Source organism: Lepus europaeus, chromosome 11 (genome assembly GCF_033115175.1).
Source record: "Lepus europaeus isolate LE1 chromosome 11, mLepTim1.pri, whole genome shotgun sequence".
In the NCBI taxonomy this organism is placed as follows: domain Eukaryota; kingdom Metazoa; phylum Chordata; class Mammalia; order Lagomorpha; family Leporidae; genus Lepus; species Lepus europaeus.
In genome coordinates this window covers 18,343,355-18,362,290 of record NC_084837.1, presented here as the reverse complement: position 1 = coordinate 18,362,290, position 18,936 = coordinate 18,343,355, and the positions used below count along the sequence as shown (strand labels likewise).

General features: G+C 43.3%; 1 protein-coding gene and 1 long non-coding RNA gene across 4 annotated transcripts in view; one reads left to right on the top strand and one right to left on the bottom strand.

The window, feature by feature from the left end:
- The first annotated feature begins 426 nt into the window (after positions 1-426).
- On the top strand, positions 427-16,483 carry PSMA3 (proteasome 20S subunit alpha 3). The gene is made up of 11 exons (XM_062205051.1): positions 427-536; positions 5,160-5,242; positions 6,501-6,624; positions 7,451-7,552; positions 7,631-7,704; positions 9,732-9,804; positions 11,806-11,871; positions 14,215-14,261; positions 15,718-15,785; positions 16,000-16,064; positions 16,341-16,483. Exons 1-11 carry the CDS (start codon positions 516-518, stop codon positions 16,383-16,385), a joined length of 768 nt encoding a protein of 255 aa, XP_062061035.1. The 5' UTR covers positions 427-515; the 3' UTR covers positions 16,386-16,483.
- The window catches only part of LOC133769809 (uncharacterized), a 25,672-nt gene continuing 17,756 nt past the window's right edge, over positions 11,021-18,936 (bottom strand). For 2 of the 3 annotated variants that reach the window (XR_009867277.1, XR_009867275.1), the window contains one exon: positions 14,554-18,018. This is a non-coding gene — a long non-coding RNA (uncharacterized LOC133769809). Of the gene's footprint in view, positions 11,247-11,687; positions 18,019-18,936 lie in introns of those variants that run through there. The other variant, XR_009867276.1, reaches the window with a different exon arrangement.

The window sequence follows — 18,936 nt, the reverse complement described above, 5'->3', positions numbered from 1 at the left end:
GCTCGGCCTTGACGGGCACGAACACGGCTGTGAGGCCCCAAGACGGCGCCGCCAAACTCGCTCCCGGGGCGCCAGGGAGCAGGACGGGGAGTGGCTGCCATCTTGAGACCAGGTCCCAGTCAGGACGCCAAGGACCCCTCTCCTCCGGCTCTCTATGGTCAGCACAGAGTAATGTACGATATAAAAGGCAAACAACAAATCCTAGCCAAAGTTATTAGGCGGCTTCTTGAACATCTCAACGACTCAAAGGGGCGCCACCCACGACTGGAACTCTGAGGGAGCCGTCGCACGCCCCTACACTCCATGACCATTGCTTGTGCACATGCGCGCAGCCGGCCCCGCGCGTCCTTTTCCCACAATCCTCTTCGTTCCGCCGGCAGGCACGAGCCACAAGGGAGAAGGCTATTGGTTGGAAGTGTAGCCAATGGGAGGGCCTGTTACTAGAGTGCGCGGTGCCGCCGTGTCGGGATCCCTTTAGGCCCGGTAGCCCTCGGCGTCCCCGTGGTGTTGGCGCGATGAGCTCCATCGGCACCGGGGTGAGTGTTGTCTGTCGCTGCGCTCGGCTCGCTCGCGACCCGTGTGGCCGGGGAACTCGGGCCGACGGCACGGGGGGCGCTGCCCCGGGGGGCGCCAGGGCCTCCTTGGGCCGGGGGCGCCGCTCGCAGCAGCGACCGCAGCCTCGGAACCGCAGCGTCCTGGGCCCCGCGTCCCGGCTGCCCCGGCTCCGCAGCTTTTCCGCCCGCGTGGCCGGGCGGGCGGCGCGGCTCGGAGGGCCCTGCTCTGCTGAGTCACGTTCTCGAGCCGCCTGGGGAAACCGAAAGTGGAAGCCCCAGGGCCCGAGGCGGCTGTGCGCCCCGCAGGCCTCGGGTCCGCCGGGGGCCCCGCGTCACTGCCCTGCGGCGCCTGCCGGCCCGGGCTGCACCGCGTGGGTGCTCTCCGCTGCTTTTTTCTGCATTTCGGCTTTTCCCGTGCAGGTGACTTAAAGCACTTGGAGGCACCAGTACCGGGGTCGCTGAAATGCTCACCCACGCCTCGCCGTTAATAGGCTGTTGGGAGCTTTGCAGCGGACCCACCGCGTCCGGGGGGCTCCTTTCCTTGGTCAGACGTAGTGCCTCTGCGCCGCGCTGCTCACTCCTTCCCTACATTTCTCTGTAAAAACGGTGCGTCACCTGCCTGGAGGCCCTGAGGAACGGGTACTGGTGTTCCGCCTTGCAGCACAGGCGGCTAGAACAGTTGGGATTGGTGTCGCACTCCTGGAGGAGTTAAATGCTTGTCATCTACCTTGTAGCAAGTCGACTCTTTATTGGCATTGGCGCTACCTTCAGTTGATAGTGTTTCACTTTCCAGGCCTTTGAACAACGCTTGGCGCTGTGACCAGGAGGGAGTGTTATGTGCTGGGGGAAGGATGATGCTCTTTGGTGCACAGATCAGGAAGCATCCCTGGGGAGGACTCCTCTCCTGTCTTCTGAGAACTCCCCGCGCCAGTTCCAGGCCCCTTGACGGTTTAATAGCCTTCCTCACCCATGACCCGGGTAGAGCTTTGGGTTTCAACCTCCCCTTGTCATACTGCATCTCAAGAGAATCTTGTCTCAGCGAATGGTTCCGTTCCAGTTGCTCACATGAAAAGAACAAACCTGACTCATTTTTAATTCCTTTTTTTGCTTTACTCCCTGAGCCAATCCATGAGCAAGGTTTTTTTTTTTTTTGACTGGCAGAGTGGACAGTGAGAGAGAGAGAGAGAAAGGTCTTCCTTTTGCCATTGGTTCACCCTCCAATGGCCGCCGCGGTAGGCGCGCTGCGGCCGGCGCACCGCGCTGATCCGATGGCAGGAGCCAGGTGCTTCTCCTGGTCTCCCATGGGGTGCAGGGCCCAAGGACTTGGGCCATCCTCCACTGCACTCCCTGGCCACAGCAGAGAGCTGGCCTGGAAGAGGGGCAACCGGGACAGGATCGGTGCCCCGACCGGGACTAGAACCTGGTGTGCCGGCGCCGCAAGGCGGAGGATTAGCCTGTTGAGCCACGGCGCCAGCCGAGCAAGGTTTTTTGACTGTACCTTCAAAAGGTGTTCCTTCCATCTCTCCCGTAGTCTAAGCTAGTACGACTTCAGAATACCCCTCTTCTTGCCTCCACAACTCATTTTCCATCTGAAACCAAAGTGGTGTTTATGAAAAGATCCTATCACCCATCTGCTTAAAGTCGTCTTCCGCTGTGTGTGGGATAAGCTATACACCCCTGCTCCAGCCTAGTCTGGGCCTTCGCTGACAGTCATTCTTTTCTCCGCCTCTTACATTTCTGTTCCTCCTTTGTGTTAGGATTATTTCTCCCCTGAGGGCTTCAGGCCAAATGTCAGGAAGGCTCTTCCTCCATATCCTACATGCCCCTTGACATCTTAAGTCTGATTCAGCCCAAGTGTAACTGGCCCACAGCCTTCCCTGATGACATTCTGTAGCAGTTCCTTCTGTCAGCTCACTGTTTTGTTTTCATTTTAGTCTTTTAGTGCCTTATCTCTTTTACTGCTATGTCTCCAACACCCAACACCTACATTTGTTTCTGGTTGAATTTGAAGAGGAAAACTTCATGAATGAGTAGTCATCTTTATGTATGTGCTTATGTAGTGACTGACATAGGAGAAAATCTTCAAAAAGCTTGTGAAAAGGCATGTTCTGAAAAAACTTAGACATGGATTTTCAGAATTTTTTGCACCAAAAGAAACTAGTGGTAACTTATTGCGACATATCTATGAACACGATACAGTTTGAGGCACTGGGGATAAGACGACACCATTTGAAAAGAGCTATCAAATCAACATGAATTCTGCTAAAGTGGAAGCAAGAAAAGCCATCAGGGCCGGCGCCGTGGCTCAATAGGCTAATCCTCCGCCTGCAGTGCCGGCACACCGGGTTCTAGTCCTAGTCGGGGTGCCGGATTCTATCCCGATTGCCCCTCTTCCAGGCCAGCTCTCTGCTATGGCCCAGGAAGGCAGTGGAGGATGGCCCAAGTGCTTGGGACCTGTAACCACATGGGAGACCAGGAGAAGCACCTGGCTTCTGCCTTCGGATCAGCGCAATGCACTGGCCGCAGCGCGCCAGCCGCGGAGGCCATTGGAGGGTGTACGAACAGCAAAGGAATATCTTTCTCTCTCTCTCTCTCTCACTGTCCACTCTGCCTATCAAAAAAGAAAAGAAAAGCCATCAAATTTACGTTGGGAGAATGGTGAAATCAGTTTTATGAAAAGTTTATTATTACAAGGTCCCAAAGAAATCTCCAGTTTACAAATGGATAACTCATTTCAGGAGGGGAGATGATGTAGATGAAGCCTTCAGTGGCAGACACTACAACAATTTGTTAGAAGATTAATTCCGGGGCCGGAGCCATGGCTCACTTGGTTAATCCTCCACCTGTGGCGCCGGCATCCCATATGGGCGCTGGGTTCTAGTCCCTGCTGCCCCTCTTTTCAGTCCAGCTCTCTGGTGTGGCCTGGGAAGGCAGTGGGGGATGGCCCAAGTGCTCGGGCCCCGGCACCTGCATGGGAGACCAGGAGGAAGCACCTGGCTCCTGGCTTCTGATCGGCGCAGTGCTTGCGGTAGCGGCCATTTGGGGAGTGAGCCAACGGAAGGAAGACCTTTCTCTCTGTCTCTCTCACTGTCTAACTCTGTCGAATAAAAAAAAAAATTGTGTTCTTGGCTTGAAGAGGACAGCCCCAGAAACAGTAGCCAACGCCATAGACATCTCAGTTGTTCCAGCTTACACTTTTTTGTTTAAGACTTTTTAAATTTATTTTTCACAAGTAGAGTTACAGACAGTGAGAGACAGAGAAAGGTCTTCTTTCCGTTGGTTCACTCCCCAAATGGCCACTATGGCCATCGCGCTGCACCGATCTGAAGCCAGGAGCCAGGTGCTTCCTCCTAGTCTCCCATGCAGGTGCAGGGCCCAAGCACTTGGGCCATCCTCCACTGCCCTCCCGGGCCACAGCAGAGAGCTGGACTGGAAGAGGTGCAACTGGGACTAGAACTGCCGCCCATATGGAATGCCGGCACCGCAAGCGGAGGATTAACAGTGAGCCACGGCGCCCGGCCCCCAGCTTACACCTTTTTGAAAGGCATAGTGGGAGGGGGGAGAGAGTGAGCTTCCATCCTTTGGTTCACTTCCCAGATGCCTGCAACAGCTGGGGCTGGGTCAGGCCAAAGCCAGGAGCCCATCTGCGTCTCCCACATGGATGGCAGGGACCCACGCACTGCTGCCTGACAGAGTGCATCAGCAGAACACTCCTTACTGAGAGTTCAAGTGGAACAGTCTTCCTCCATGGGTGCCAAAACTATACCAGGTCAGCCTCAGACGAGAGCAGGGCTTTCAGGGGGAATTTGAACAAATAATATCAAGATCCTAAAGTATTTCTTCAAGGAGCTCGAGGAGATGAAGCCTGGTTTTGCAGGTGTGATCTTGAAGACAGAGCACAATGAAAGCCGTAGTCACCAAGAGCTGGATGTGGTCTGGTCAGAGCAAAAGCAGACTGTCAAGAGCAAAGGTCATGGCAAGAGTTTCTTAACATGCTCAGGGCATTTTGCTCCTTGGCTTTCTGGAAGGCTAAAGAATGCTAACATCTCCTTATCTGGAGTGTTTGAGTAGGAAGCACTTGGGAGAAAGTCCTTCTCCAGGACAGTGCCCCTTCTGCCCTTCAGCAAGGGAGATTTTGTGAGTTTATTGGGAAATCATTGGGCATCTGCCTATGGTCCTGGTTTGGCTTCTTCTGACTTGTCTTGGTTTCTTAATCTTTAAAAAAATCTTTAAAGGGCATCCATTTTTCTTGAGTTGATAATGTAGCCTGCCTTGACATAAAGTCCTAGGTTCCTGTATTTTTTGGGGATGGACTAAATGGCTGGTATTATTGCTTACAAAAGGGTCGTAAACTTTATGGAGCTTACGTTGAGAAGTATAGTTTCTTTTTTTTTTTTTAATTTTTATCTTAAAAATTTTTTGAATTCTCCCACCAACTTTGTAAAGTCTCTTTGTTACTGCTTCCTCATACTCAGACATGCTTCCACTTTAGAGCAGTTTTTGTTGGGATATAACACATCTGGTGTCTAAGCTCTTTAGAGCAAAAAATGGTATGGTTGTTATTCTTAAATATTTTATTCTAAAACTGTGCACTTTTCCCTTTAGTATGACCTGTCAGCCTCTACATTCTCTCCTGATGGAAGAGTTTTTCAAGTAGAATATGCTATGAAGGCTGTGGAAAACAGTAGGTAAGAAACATTGTGTTTTTTTTTAAATAAGTGTGTTTTAACCAGGTATTAAGTGCCTCTTTATTTTTTATATTTTTGATAACACACTTTGTTACTTTGGCATAAACTGGATTATGGCCTAAGATAATATATTAGTCAGGTCGGCGCCGTGGCTCAACAGGCTAATCCTCCGCCTTGCGGCGCCGGCACACCGGGTTCTAGTCCCGGTTGGGGCACCGATCCTGTCCTGGTTGCCCCTCTTCCAGGCCAGCTCTCTGCTGTGGCCAGGGAGTGCAGTGGAGGATGGCCCAAGTCCTTGGGCCCTGCACCCCATGGGAGACCAGGAGAAGCACCTGGCTCCCATCCCATATCTGTCAGTTCTGGTTGGATTCCTGGCTATTCTGCTTCCATCCACCTTCCTGATAATGGATCTTGGGAGGCAGTGGATGATGGCTAGAGTGCTTGTGTCCCTGCCACCCCTGGCCCTGCCTTTTGCCTGGCCCAGTCCCAGTTGTTGTGAGCCAGCAGACAGACTCTCTTTTTATGTCACTCTGCCTTTCAAATGAAATAAAAAAAAAATTGAAAAATAAAAAGGATTAGAAGAATAAACATTTTAATTCTGAAATGGTTACATATTTTTTCCACACTTTACCTGAGGTTATTTAATCAGCATTTGTTTGTAACATGTCATATGCCAGATGCTGTGCCATAGTGTACATATTTTGTTAGCATCTTTTTTCACATGTTAATATATTTTTTAATGAGATTATAAACGATTTTGGGGGAGTCAGAAGATTAATTATATATATCTAATTTATCACACTCTAGGTTGTTTCCCTTTCTCGATTTCTATTTGTGAGGGAGTGGATTTATTTTATTTATTTGAGAGGTAGAGCTACACACAGAAAGAGGGAGAGAAAGAGAGAAAGGTCTTCTTCCCACAGATTCACTCCTCAAATGGCCACAAGAGCCAGAGTTGGGCCAATCTGGAGCCAGGAGCTTCTGCCGGGTCTCCCACATGGGTGCAGGGACCTAAATACTTGGGCCTTCTTCCGTTGCTTTCCCAGGCCGTAGCAGAGAGCTGGATCATAAAAGGAGAAGCCAAGACACAAACCAGCACCCAGATGGGATGCTGGTGCCACAGGCAGCTTAGCCCAGTATACCAGAGCAGTGGCTCTTCTGATGTTTTAAAGTTGTTTGCATGCTTTTAAATGTTACCTGTTCTTGTGGGTTGTTTGTTTTCAGTTTAAAAAAATTGATTTTCTGTTCCTTGTTTCAGTACAGCTATTGGAATCAGATGTAAAGATGGTGTTGTCTTTGGAGTAGAAAAATTAGTCCTTTCTAAACTTTATGAAGAAGGTTCTAACAAACGACTTTTTAATGTTGATCGGCATGTTGGAATGGTAAGGTCACATTTAAAAATGACCTATTTCTCTAACACTGAGATAGCACATTAGTGAGCAGTCACAAACGTCATAGCGTACCTAGGTTTTGAATGGTTCACTGTCTGTAAGAAACATACCAGTTTCATGATCTAATTGGTGATATGAAAAACCGAGTTGCCTTAAGAAAAGAGGAAGAAGGGCAGTATGTCACTGTAGTTTTTAAGCTAAAAAACAATTGTGCCTTTTAGACTAGATTTTCTAATAACTTTCTGAATAGAGAACTGTTTTAAACAAAGATGAACCCTAAGACCAATCATGTGTATTCTTTATAATGGGGAGGCAAATGGACAGTATTTATGATATTACAGTTTTTTGGGTTTTTTTCTTGAAAGATTATTCATTTGAAAGGCAAAATTAAGAGAGAGCAGGAGAGACAGAGACGAGAGCTTCCATCTGCTGGTTCTCTCCCCAAATGGCCACAATGACCAGAGCTGGGCCAATCAGCAGTCAGGAACTTCTGGGTCTCTTCCCACATGGGTCCAGGGGTGCAAACACTTGAGTCACCTTCTGCTTACCCAGGTGCATCAGCAGGGAGCTGGATCGGAAATGGGGCAGCCAGGACTTGAACTGGCACCCATATGGGATTCCAGCACTGCAGGCGGCAACTTTACCTGCTATACCTCAGTGCCAGCCCAAGTAGATGCTACTTCTGAATGAAGACCTTTAAGTCAAGAACATTACAGCTGATAATGCCTTTCATAAAACTGAAGCCTTCAGAAATTGTGTACTTCCTGATTTGTGACAGGAAAGTACTTACATGTTAAGTTGGTCTCTTTCTTTTCAGGCAGTAGCAGGATTGCTGGCAGATGCTCGTTCTTTAGCCGACATTGCAAGAGAAGAAGCTTCCAACTTTAGATCTAACTTTGGCTATAATATTCCACTAAAAGTAAGTTGATAACACGTTGAAGAACCTTTTCAACAGTAATAGGAATTTATTAATAAGCTCTTTGTTTCCCCATGTTAGCATCTTGCAGACAGAGTGGCCATGTATGTCCATGCTTACACCCTCTACAGTGCTGTCAGACCTTTTGGATGCAGGTATGAAATTTAGTAAGATACTCGAATGTCCTATCTGCTGTAGGACACGGTTTTCTCCAGCTGCTTAGTCTGTCATGCATTCAAATACATGAACATTTGCTAGGAAATGTTAGGCAGAAGTACATGAAACACTATACATAAAAGCTATCTGAAGTGATGGGAAAATACTCATAGTAGTGACCCTAATCTTGACTGTAATAAAGGAAATCATCAGCTGATGTTTAATTATGTTCCATGTTGACATAAAGTAGCCACTTACACTTATTTTCTCATTAATTTCCATCTGATTTAAAGTGCTTAAGTAAAATGCTTTCAAATGGAATTTTTAGCAGTCAGTAATGAATCCATACATGAATCTCCTTCACAGTTCCCATTATTCAGACTTTTATTTATTGTGAGTATTATTTAAGGGGAAATGGGGGATTCAACTGTATGAAGACTTGGAGATAGATGTAAATTTTCAAATATGGCTTCCCAGAGACCGGTCATGAATACATTTTACTAAAATGAAAACATTTTTAGTTTACAACTTAAAATAGGAAAGTCATGTTTGATCAAAATAAAGCATGTAAAATCTTTTTTGTTTTGACAGGCAGAGTGGACAGTGAGAGAGAGACAGGGAGAAAGGTCTTCCTTTACTGTTGGTTCACCCTCCAATGGCCGCTGCGGCCGGTGCACCGCACTGATCCGAAGCCTGGAGCCAGGTGCTTCTCCTGGTCTCCCATGCGGATGCAGGGCCCAAGGACTTGGGCCATCTTCCACTGCACTTCCGGGCCACAGCAGAGAGCCAAACTGGAAGAGGGGCAACCGGGATAGAATCTGGTGCCCCGACAGGGACTAGAACCCAGTGTGCCGGTGCTGTAGGCAGAGGATTAGCCTAGTGAGCCGCGGTGCTGGCCATCATGTAAAATCTTAATGCCTACTCATAGGTCCTATCTTTGAGTTGTTTATAATCAGCCATATTTAAATTCTAACAGATAGACATTAAAGGAACCTTCAATTTTTTTTTTTTTTTTTTTTTTGACAGGTAGAGTAGAGAGAGAGAGAGAGAGAAAGGTCTTCCTTTTTGCCGTTGGTTCACCCTCCAATGGCCGCTGCGGCCGGCACATCTCGCTGATCCGAAGCCAGGAGCCAGGTGCTTCTCCTGGTCTCCCATGCGGGTGCAGGGCCCAAGCACTTGGGCCATCCTCCACTGCCTTCCCGGGCCATAGCAGAGAGCTGGCCTGGAAGAGGCGCAACCGGGATAGAATCCGGCGCCCCAACCGGGACTAGAACCCGGTGTGCCGGTGCCGCAAGGCGGAGGATTAGCCTGTTAAGCCACGGCGCCGGCCAGGAACCTTCAATTTTATCCTATTGGCTGGAAGTCAGATATGCACAGGTCTGGCCTCTGCTGTGGATATTTGTTAAATATTCTTAACATTAGTTATTCTTGAGGTTCTCACTCCGTGAAATGGCTGCTTCAACTTTGAAGAATATCTTTAAACCTTTCATCTAAGCTCTAAGTTCATCAGTTAACTTTTTTTGCTGTTTTTAAGGAAGCAAGAATAGTGCTGAGAACTCTTGAATTAAACATCTACTGAGTATGTACTCAGTCAGTCATAGATTTGGGGACACAGAAGAATGTTACCACTGATAAAATCATACACATGCCACGATAAAGGTGTGTACTGAGAATACATGAGTCAACAGCTAGGGTCTGGCCAGTTTTAGAGAGGTGGCAGGAAAGGGTTATGATATATAGGGGAGATTAGGTAAGACTGTGTCTAGTTGGTAATATTCATTCCACTGGTTTCATATCAGACTTGGATAAGCACATGGGCATTTCCGGTGACACTAAGGCAGTCAAGAATATGTGATGTGTACAGTCCAAGGGTTACAGATAACATCGAAGATGCAAGAATGGGCCAGGTCACACAGGAGTCTGTGGTTCCTGCTAAGGAGTTTCAGCACAGGAAGTGAAAGGCTTTAAAATAATGATGGGTGGATACATATTTGCATTACATAAATAACAATTTATTTTTATGCAGTTTCATGTTAGGGTCTTACAGTGTGAATGATGGTGCACAGCTGTATATGATTGACCCATCAGGTGTTTCATACGTGAGTAATACTGAGTCATTTGAAATTTTTTTCTAGTTTAATGTATTGTTTCAGATTTGCATTGTGTAAGGAATCTCCAAAACATTATCAGTAAAGCAGTATTTTCTTAATATGAGGCAACAGCAAACATGTAGCTTTCAATACCTTATAGGAAACTACATAGTGAATGTGTAAATGAAAACTCTCATTTTGTTATTACACAAGTATATGTGGGCATCCTTACTTTTGAAAAAGTTAACCTAAAAAGTAAGAAGTTTATTTATTTAAAAGATTTATTTACTTATTTGAAAGTTGGAATTACAGAAGGGGAGAGACAGAGAAAGGCATCTTCCATTTGTGAGTTCAATCCTCAAATGGCTGCAAAGGCCAGGGCTGGGCCATGCCAACACCAGGTGCTGGGAGCTTCATCTGGGTCTCCCATGTGGATCTAGGGGCCCAGGCACAAAGGCCATCTTGGCTGGTTTTGCAGGTACATTAGCAGAGAGCTGAATCAGAAGTGGAGCAGCTGGGACTCGAACTGACACCAGTATGGGATGTATGCTGTAGGAGCTGTAGGCGGTGGCTTACCCTCCATACCACAGTGCTGGCCCCGAGAACTTAGGAATTACTTGTATGAGAAATGTATATCTTTAGTTTTGTCATAATGCAAAAGTTTCTTTGATTTTTACCCTTCATTCATTCTTACCCTAAAAAAATGTCTCTAGTTCAGAGTATATGATGAAATAATTTTCTTTTAGATAAACTTCTATTAAAAAGGAACTGAACTGGAAGAGAAGAGTTAGGGAAAAAAGTCAGACACCAAAAAGAAGTACTGCTTGTTTTCTGTTAGGTGGAAGCTTTAAAAAAAAAAAGTTGATCTGAATGCAAACCAGCAATTACTAGAGGCTAGGAGGGATGGGGGACAGATAGCATAAAGTGGGCTGGATAATGGATACCAACTACAGTAAGGTAGAAGGAATACTTTTCAGTATTCGATAACATCTGGGGTGACTAGTTCACAGTAACACAATATATATTTTATGAAGAACTAGCAAGAGAGGAACTTTCAGGCAAAAGCTGCAAAGAAATAGGGAAATGGAAATGCTCATTACCCTGACTTCATCATTATAATGTGTGTATGACAAAATATTGCACTGTAACTCACACATAGTTATTAAGCATCAAAATAATTTTTAAATGAGAACAAAAGAAACCAGAATCTTAGCAAATTAAGTTTAGTAGTTTATTTTTTTTTTTAAATATTTATTTGAAAGGCAGAATTTAGAGAGAGTGAGAGATCCCATGAGAGCTTCGATCTGCTTACTTGGCAAATGGTCACAATGGCCAGAGCTGGGCAGGTCTGAAGCCTGAAACCTGGAGCTTCTTCTGGTCTTCCATGTGGGTGCAGGGGCCCAAGCACTTAGGCCATCTTGTGCTGCTTCGACAGGTGCATTAACAAGGAGCTGGAACGGAAGTGGAGCCGCCAGGACTCAAACCAGTGCCTATATGGGATGCTGGCATCTCAGGTGGCAACTTTACCTGCTGTGCCACAAAGCTGGCCCCAGTTTAATTTTTTTTTTAAGATCTGATGGGGAGAACAAGGAAGAATTCTTCCATTAACTTTTTGCTCCCCAAATGCCAACACCAGTTGGGGCTGTGCCAGGTCAAAGCCAGGAGCCAAAAACTTTATCTGGATCTCCTATGTGGGTGACAGGAATCCAGTAGTTGGGCCATCATTGCTGCCTCTGGAAGTGTGGAGTGGCAGACTCCAACCAGGCACTCTGAGATGCGGGCTTCCCAACGGGCAACTTAACTCGTTGCTACTACACCCAGTACCAGTTTACCTTTATTGACCCTCTCTGACATTCATCAGGATGCATTTGACTGTATTACTCCATACTTACTTTTAAAAGTAATTTACTATCCTTTGATTAACTTGCAAGTAGAAACAGCAGTGGTCACTATTGATGGAATGCATGACAATCAAGTGATTATTCTTTTTTTTGTATTTTTTTTAAATAGGGTTATTGGGGCTGTGCCATTGGCAAAGCCAGGCAAGCTGCAAAGACAGAAATAGAGAAGCTTCAGGTAACATTTAATGCTTTAACCTTTGCTACCTCATCACCATCCTCATGTGCTGAAGTTTTATTACCATAAGGTAAACCTTTCAGTCCAAGGTTGCAGGGTCTTAGTCCACCCAAACAAGGATGGACTGGGTCTGAGGAAAGGTTAAGTGCACCGCTCACCCGTTCCCCAGCCTCCCTTGATCAGTGGGGAGTCAAGTCAGGCAAGAACTCATTTACTGTGTGCGTAGCAAAGCCTTTTAAAGCACAAAACTGCAGGACTATTGGGGCAGGGCATAAGGACCAACCAGTTACTTAAAAGGCCATTTTACGGGGCAGTGTTTTTACAGGACCATCCATATGTCTATATACTTGTCATTAGTTGTTGTCACCTCCCCCGATGTTGTGTGGCCAATTAGCTTTGGTGGTAAACAACTTTGGGTTCCGCCCACCTTACTTCCTTTGGGCACTATCTTTGAATTGCCTCCTGTGCCTAATTTCCCCACCCAAGGTTATAGTGTGGCTTGGTTGTTTAGAGCAGAGCTTTGTGCAGCTAAGTACAGAGTAGGAAAGCTGGTAACATATGTACAGTTGTGCTGTAGTTCCCTCTAATTTTGATGGTTGCTATAAACCCACAAAACAGAAAAAAAATAGAATCTTTCATGAAGTCCATTTATGGCTTCACAAGCTCTAGTGTGAGAATGTTGGTGTTTTTAAATTTTGAGTTACTGTCATAAAAAGTTACACGTAGTATTTTTTTTCTGTAACATTTCTTTGGGACAGTGTCTGTCTGTGATCTCAGTGCTTCTCTGTACCTTGCTCCTAGCTAGAGCAAGACGCCTAGCCTGTTACAGTTACCCACTTTTTCTTCCCAGAGCCAGAATCACACTACAACAGATTTTAATATTTGGAACAGAGGCCATACATATATATACACATACATATATATGGCTGATAGTCTGAAATAGTTACTACTTGGCCCTGTACAAAAGTTTGCTATTGTAGAATGCAATTAATTTGCTAAATGTAAACCTCAGTAACCTTACTGAGCAAAAATACAAAAGTACTGTTTCCCTTCCTTTTACCTCTACTTTAGCATGGAAAAAATATAACTGATTAACGCTAACCATCAGATAGGAGTAAGAATGTTACAAGTCTATTTAGACTTTTCCCTGCATTTTATCCATTTGTTTTTTTTCCCCCTAAACTTTTTGAGAAGTTGCAGCGATGACACTGAATCTGAGTGCATCATCACTCATCTCCTTGTGATACCAATATCATACTTAAAGCATCATCTTATATTCCATAACTGAATTGCCTCAGTCTCCACAATATTTTTAACTTTGAATTATACTATCAAGGTTCACATTGAATTTCTTATTTTACATCTCTTTTAAACTATCCTTTGTCCTCACAAAATATTTTAAGTTGCTTTCGCCAGTTGCTTTTGTGGTTGTACCAACGTGCTGTTCTGAGACTAAAGATTTATTTATTTGAAAGGCAGTGTTTCAAGATGGACAGAGATCTATGTTCCATCTGGTGGTTAATTCCCCAAGTGTCTGCAATGTCTGGGGCTGGGCCAGGAACTTCCAGGTGTCCCAATTGGGTGCAGGCACCCAAGCACTTGACCCATCTTGCACCTTTTTCCCAGGTGCATTAGGTGATGTGAAGTAGAGCAGCCAAGACTTGAACCAGCACCCATATGGGATGCCAGTGTTGTAGGCAACAGATCAAGGTAGATCTGCCAGCCCCAAGATTTGTATCCTTAAACTCAAGTGTTAGGGTTGTGTTTTTCTTCCTCGGTTGTACAGCCATCATTTGAACTTTAGGATTTCTAAAATAAATTAGTAAAAATTCATGAACCCCATTTGCAGTAAATTGAATGACATTTAAGTCTGGATTACTGTGTTGAGTACTCTTTGACGTTCTCTATCTCAAGGTATCCACAACACAAATGTCACTTTGCTCAGACTTTGTGTTGATCCTGAGACGTGTATGATTAATAAATCTCTTGCAGTGATTTCTTACAGGCTACTTCACTTGTTATGGTTAGTGCTTACAGGCTATTTTTCTATTCTGATTCCCCATCAACAGTCCCTCCAAGAATGTTGAATTCTAGTATGACCAAGCTTTTGCTCTGGGTCTACTTATGAATTAGACTTGGGCTTATCTAAGTTTTACCAGAAAATTAGTGGTTATCTCCAATATGAATTTTGGCATGTTAATTTAAAAATAAAAATCAGGAAATTTATCTTTTTTTTTTGGAATTTGTTTTGTTTTTACATCTGAGAATCTATCTTGACCATGAGTTAGTGGTAACAGTTGTGCAGTTACACAAATGGAAAATGCATAATTTTATTTTCTGTAGATGAAAGAAATGACCTGCCGTGATGTTGTTAAAGAAGTTGCCAAAATGTAAGTTCAAATTTTCCTTGATACATCCACAAAGATATTTCACATTGTCTTGGCATATGTATGGGGCTATTTTGTTTGAAAATAGCAGTATGTAATTTTTAGGGAGAGAATTTGACAGTCTAAGAATCCTCATGAAGAAAATGAGTATTTCAAGAATGAGAATGAATGTTGAGAAAACAAGCTCCTGCTCCTGTGTGGGCAACGAGATTTGACATGTGAAGGACATAGTGAACGTTTGTAGGGGCTTTATTTGTTAACATCCCCAAAATAACAATAATCAGAACACCACCAAGAAAGCTTAGCAACTTTATTTATCGTGTGATTTACAAGTTAATTATTTCTATACATGATCCATAAGGCTGGCTCACTTTCTACTTTTTCAGATATATAATAAAAGTTCTTCAACAGGATGAGAAAAAATAGTATTTCAAAAACACTTCTAAAAAACAGCTCAAGAAAGCCTAAGGTGCAACAGTGGAATAGTAGACATCCACAAAGCTGAAGAACCTGAGTGGTTTTATAAACCATTATACATACAAGGGGAAAAAAAAAGGATTAAACATACTGGTAAAGTTTAAACAGCAATCATAGTCTTTTTTAAACTCATAAACTTCGTTCACCATTCTTGCCACTGTCACCTATTAATTGTCATTTAGTAACAGAAACACTGAGAACCAACATACAGAACTGCTTACAAAATAACTAATTTAAAATACCCTATAAAATAAAGTGGAAAATATAAAGCTACACTGTGACTTTAGCCTTTTGGTACTTTAATCTTTTTTTTAAACTCCAGCCAAGAAGCTACAGGTTGAGGCAACAACTTCTAATATAGGGCACATAAATTACTAGGCTTTATTTCCTTAATGAAAGGAAATAGCGTCCTGAGAAGGGATGGTTAATGATGGCCTGGTTCTCATTTATGTTTAAATTTTTAAAGATTTATTTCAGAAGAGTTACAGATGAGACTATTTTCTACTTGCTGACTCAATCCCCAGACCGCTAGAACAGCCAGTGGTGGGCCAGGCCCAAGCCAGGAACTTCATCTGGGTCTTCTGTGTAGTGGCAGAAGCCCAAACATGAACCATCTTCCATTGGTTTTCTCGTGTCCGGGAGCTTGGTTGGAGTGGAGCAGCTGGGACATGAACCTGCTGCCTGCCCATTGCTGGCTTCAGGTGGTAGCCTTGACTTTACCCATTTCTGTACTCTTGAGATGGTTTTTTATGGCTTTTAAGCAATGTATCAAAATAAGCCAGACAAGCTATCATTTAGCATTTATAAGGAGAATGAAAGTGTTTCAGTCTACTCAAGTCCTCTGTAGCTTATTCTGATACTCGCAATTCAGATTTGAGTCTACATAATTTTATTTATTTTAACTTGGTAATCTAATTTGTACTGACTGGGTATGTAAACTGCAGTGTTTTGGTCACCTCCAATGTTTTTTTTTTTCTTCTAGAATTTACATAGTACATGATGAAGTTAAGGATAAAGCTTTTGAGTTAGAGCTCAGCTGGGTTGGTGAATGTAAGTAATTTCTGTGTATTTAACAGAGTTTGTGAAGTTTTCTTTTTGAAATATCTAAGAAATCGCCCAAAATTGATCTCATGCTATGAATTAATGCTTGGGATTAATTTCTAAAAATTTGAGCACATAAAATCTCATGAGGAAACATTAAAAAATGAGGATCACTTATAGGAAAGCATTTTAAATTTGTTTAAATATATGGCTTAATTTACAGTAACTAAAGGAAGGCATGAAATTGTTCCAAAAGATGTAAGAGAAGAAGCAGAGAAATATGCTAAGGTAAGTTACCTTATAAGTAACACATTTCCAAATTCAACTCAAAAAGGGATTTTTTTTCTTCCCTTGGTGAAAACTGTAAGATTTTTCAGGATACATCAAGTATCCATTGATCTTCAGAGCAAGAATATATTTGAATTTCATCCTAAATCTGTGTCCCATTCAGTTACCATTAATAAATGCTTACTTAAATTCAGGTTGCTGTATCTCAACTTGCTCTTATATATGGGCTGTAACAATATTTAAAGTTGATTTTAAGTGCTATTTTTTCTCTTACAGGAATCTTTAAAGGAAGAAGATGAATCAGATGATGACAATATGTAACAATTACTTCTGCATCTTTCTACTACCATCTCGTGATATTTAGCCTGTGGATTATAAATAACCCACTGATCAATTTTCATTAAATTTTTGTCTTGTAACTACTGAAGTTTGGTTACTATCTGACAAAATGGGTGGGATTGAGAACATTTATATTAAAATAAAGGTATATGCTACTTAAAAATTCCTTAGTTAAAATACTGCAAATAGAGACTTTGGGTCAAACTTGAAGCCCCATTCCATCACTTTAAAAGATCTTTGCTGGGCTTCACTAGGAGCATCCATGTGTTACCCATGTAAATAATTTAGTAAAATGATTGTTGGTCATCAGCCACAGTTAAAACTGTAGATGTGATACAGAATTTCGGTTTGCAGGGGAAAGGAGGGGCAGAGTGAGGCGCAACAAACAGGTTGTCCCACTGAGCGCTGGTGTGAGTCCTGGCTGCTCCACCTCTGATCCAGTTCCCTGCTAATGCGCTTGGGAAGACAGTGGGAGATGGCCCAAGCGGTTAGGCCCTGGTAGGAAAATCCGGATGGAATTCTTACCTTCTGGCTTCAGCCTGGCCCAGGCCTAGCTGTTTTGACTATTTGGGGAATGAAGCAGCAGATGGAAGATTTCTCTGTGGCATGGTGATCTTTCAAATAAATTAATCTCTTAAAAATCAGTTTGTGATAGTTTTTTTCACAAGCAACTATGGAACATGCCAGTCATGGGTACTTTCATTTTTTTGTGGTGAGGCATGGATTTTAAGGACCAATAAAGTCCCTATTCTGTCACTTAAACAGCTGTCATAACCTCAACAGCAGTACTAAAAGGAGGAACAAACAGCCTGAATTCAGGCTAGCTACACACACCCTTATTGGGCTCATGCCATCAACTGCTAGGCTTTCCTAAGAAGGTAATCTCATCACTGAGTTAACTGTAGCATACGGCTGGACTTTGAGCATGTATGCCGTTTAGCAAATCATTATGCCTGAATAGAATGGCTGCTATAGAATCAACTTAAAAACTAGAATTTCATTACCATGGTTTCTTTTTATATAAAATTGCCAACTACATTTTAAAATTCACATCTACCTGAGAATGACAAAAGTGCCAGCCTTGGAAAAACATCTGAATTTAATTAAAGACAGAAAAGTTTGTCTCCCTAAACAAAACTATAGCCATTCCTATACTTCACTAAAGTATGAATCCTCTTACTGTGTCCTGAGTGTAACTTAACTAAGTTCTCATGATACCTGACAGAATGCTTTAGAAAATACTGGTTCTCAAGAAACCCGAGTTGAAACATGCAGGCCAAATTGAAGCTATCTGAAATACACACACACACCCCCCTAGCTCTACAGCTACTATGAAAGACAACAGTTAATGGTCACACACACCACACAGAGATTAATAAATCTAGGGGCAACACTATGGCTGTCGTTGAGCTGTGGCTGCCTCTGGGCAAAAGGAACAGTTGGTATATTTTACTGACATGAATACAGAACCTAAGAATTGAGTGCCTTACAATAGTAACTACTGATACTGTTACCTGAAAAGAAAAAGGTTTAAAAAACAAAGTTTTGATTTGCAGATTCCAGAGCACTTACCTGATTTTCCATTTGCTTTTATTCCCATCCTTCATGAAGAAACCTAAAATGCAAATCAAGACACAAGTCAAAAAAGTATAAATCAGTGAAAAAACATGAAAGCACTCTTCAAGAAGTGCAGCAAATTAAGATTATAAATTTGTTCATTTGGCTAAAATAGTCACCTATCAAAATGTCAATAAAAGCCCAGAAGAAATTCCAAATGAAAATGTCTTTAACGTGCAACACTAATTCCTAATACTGCATTTAACTCTTTTCAATTCCTTGCCTTTGGAAAGGGGACCCAGACTTGACCTGTATTTTACTTTCCTACATGCCACCATATCCATATTGTATTTTCCCATGTCTGCCATTTCTTAACTGGTCTTTCCTAAGGACTCCCACCAACCTGTGCAACAAAGTTATCTAAAGTTGACAGATTGCTCCATTCACATGTTCTATTCAATATCATCAATCTATTAAACTCCAGAGGCTGGCACTGTAGCATTAATGGGTGGGTGCCAGTTCGAGTTCTGGGTACTCCAGCTCTGATCTAGCTCCCTGTTAATGCAGCTGGGAGGGCAGCTGAAGATGGCACAAGTGCTCCCACCCCAATGAAGTTCGTGGCTACTGGCTTCTACATGGACCAGCGTTGGCCTTTCTGGCCATTTTTGGAGTGAAACAGTGTATGGAAGATACCCCTGTCTCTCTTCCCTCTCCGACTCCCCAGCTCTGCCTTTCAAGTAAAATAAATCTTAGGGGGGAAAAAAAAAGGAACTTTAAAAAATGAAAGTTAGAGTGTGGCTGCCTGTAACCTCAACCAGGTGAAAGCTTTTATTCCCCCATTGGTCATGTATATGCATCTATTATGAGTCTTGGTATAATTAACAAATGTGTGCCTCTAGACTAGCTGTTGCTTAAAAAAAGAATCATGTCCTTGCACCTCATCTGGTGAGCAAATGAACAGCTATTAAAATGCTAA

What these genes read in the sequence shown, in the direction of transcription:
- PSMA3 (XM_062205051.1), top strand. Translation starts at nt 516, where the DNA reads ATGAGCTCCATCGGCACCGGG. An exon ending in TTGATCGGCATGTTGGAATG is followed by an intron (nt 6,625 to 7,450) that starts GTAAGGTCACAT and finishes CTTTCTTTTCAG; the next exon opens with GCAGTAGCAGGATTGCTGGC. An exon ending in GCTCAGCTGGGTTGGTGAAT is followed by an intron (nt 15,786 to 15,999) that starts GTAAGTAATTTC and finishes CTTAATTTACAG; the next exon opens with TAACTAAAGGAAGGCATGAA.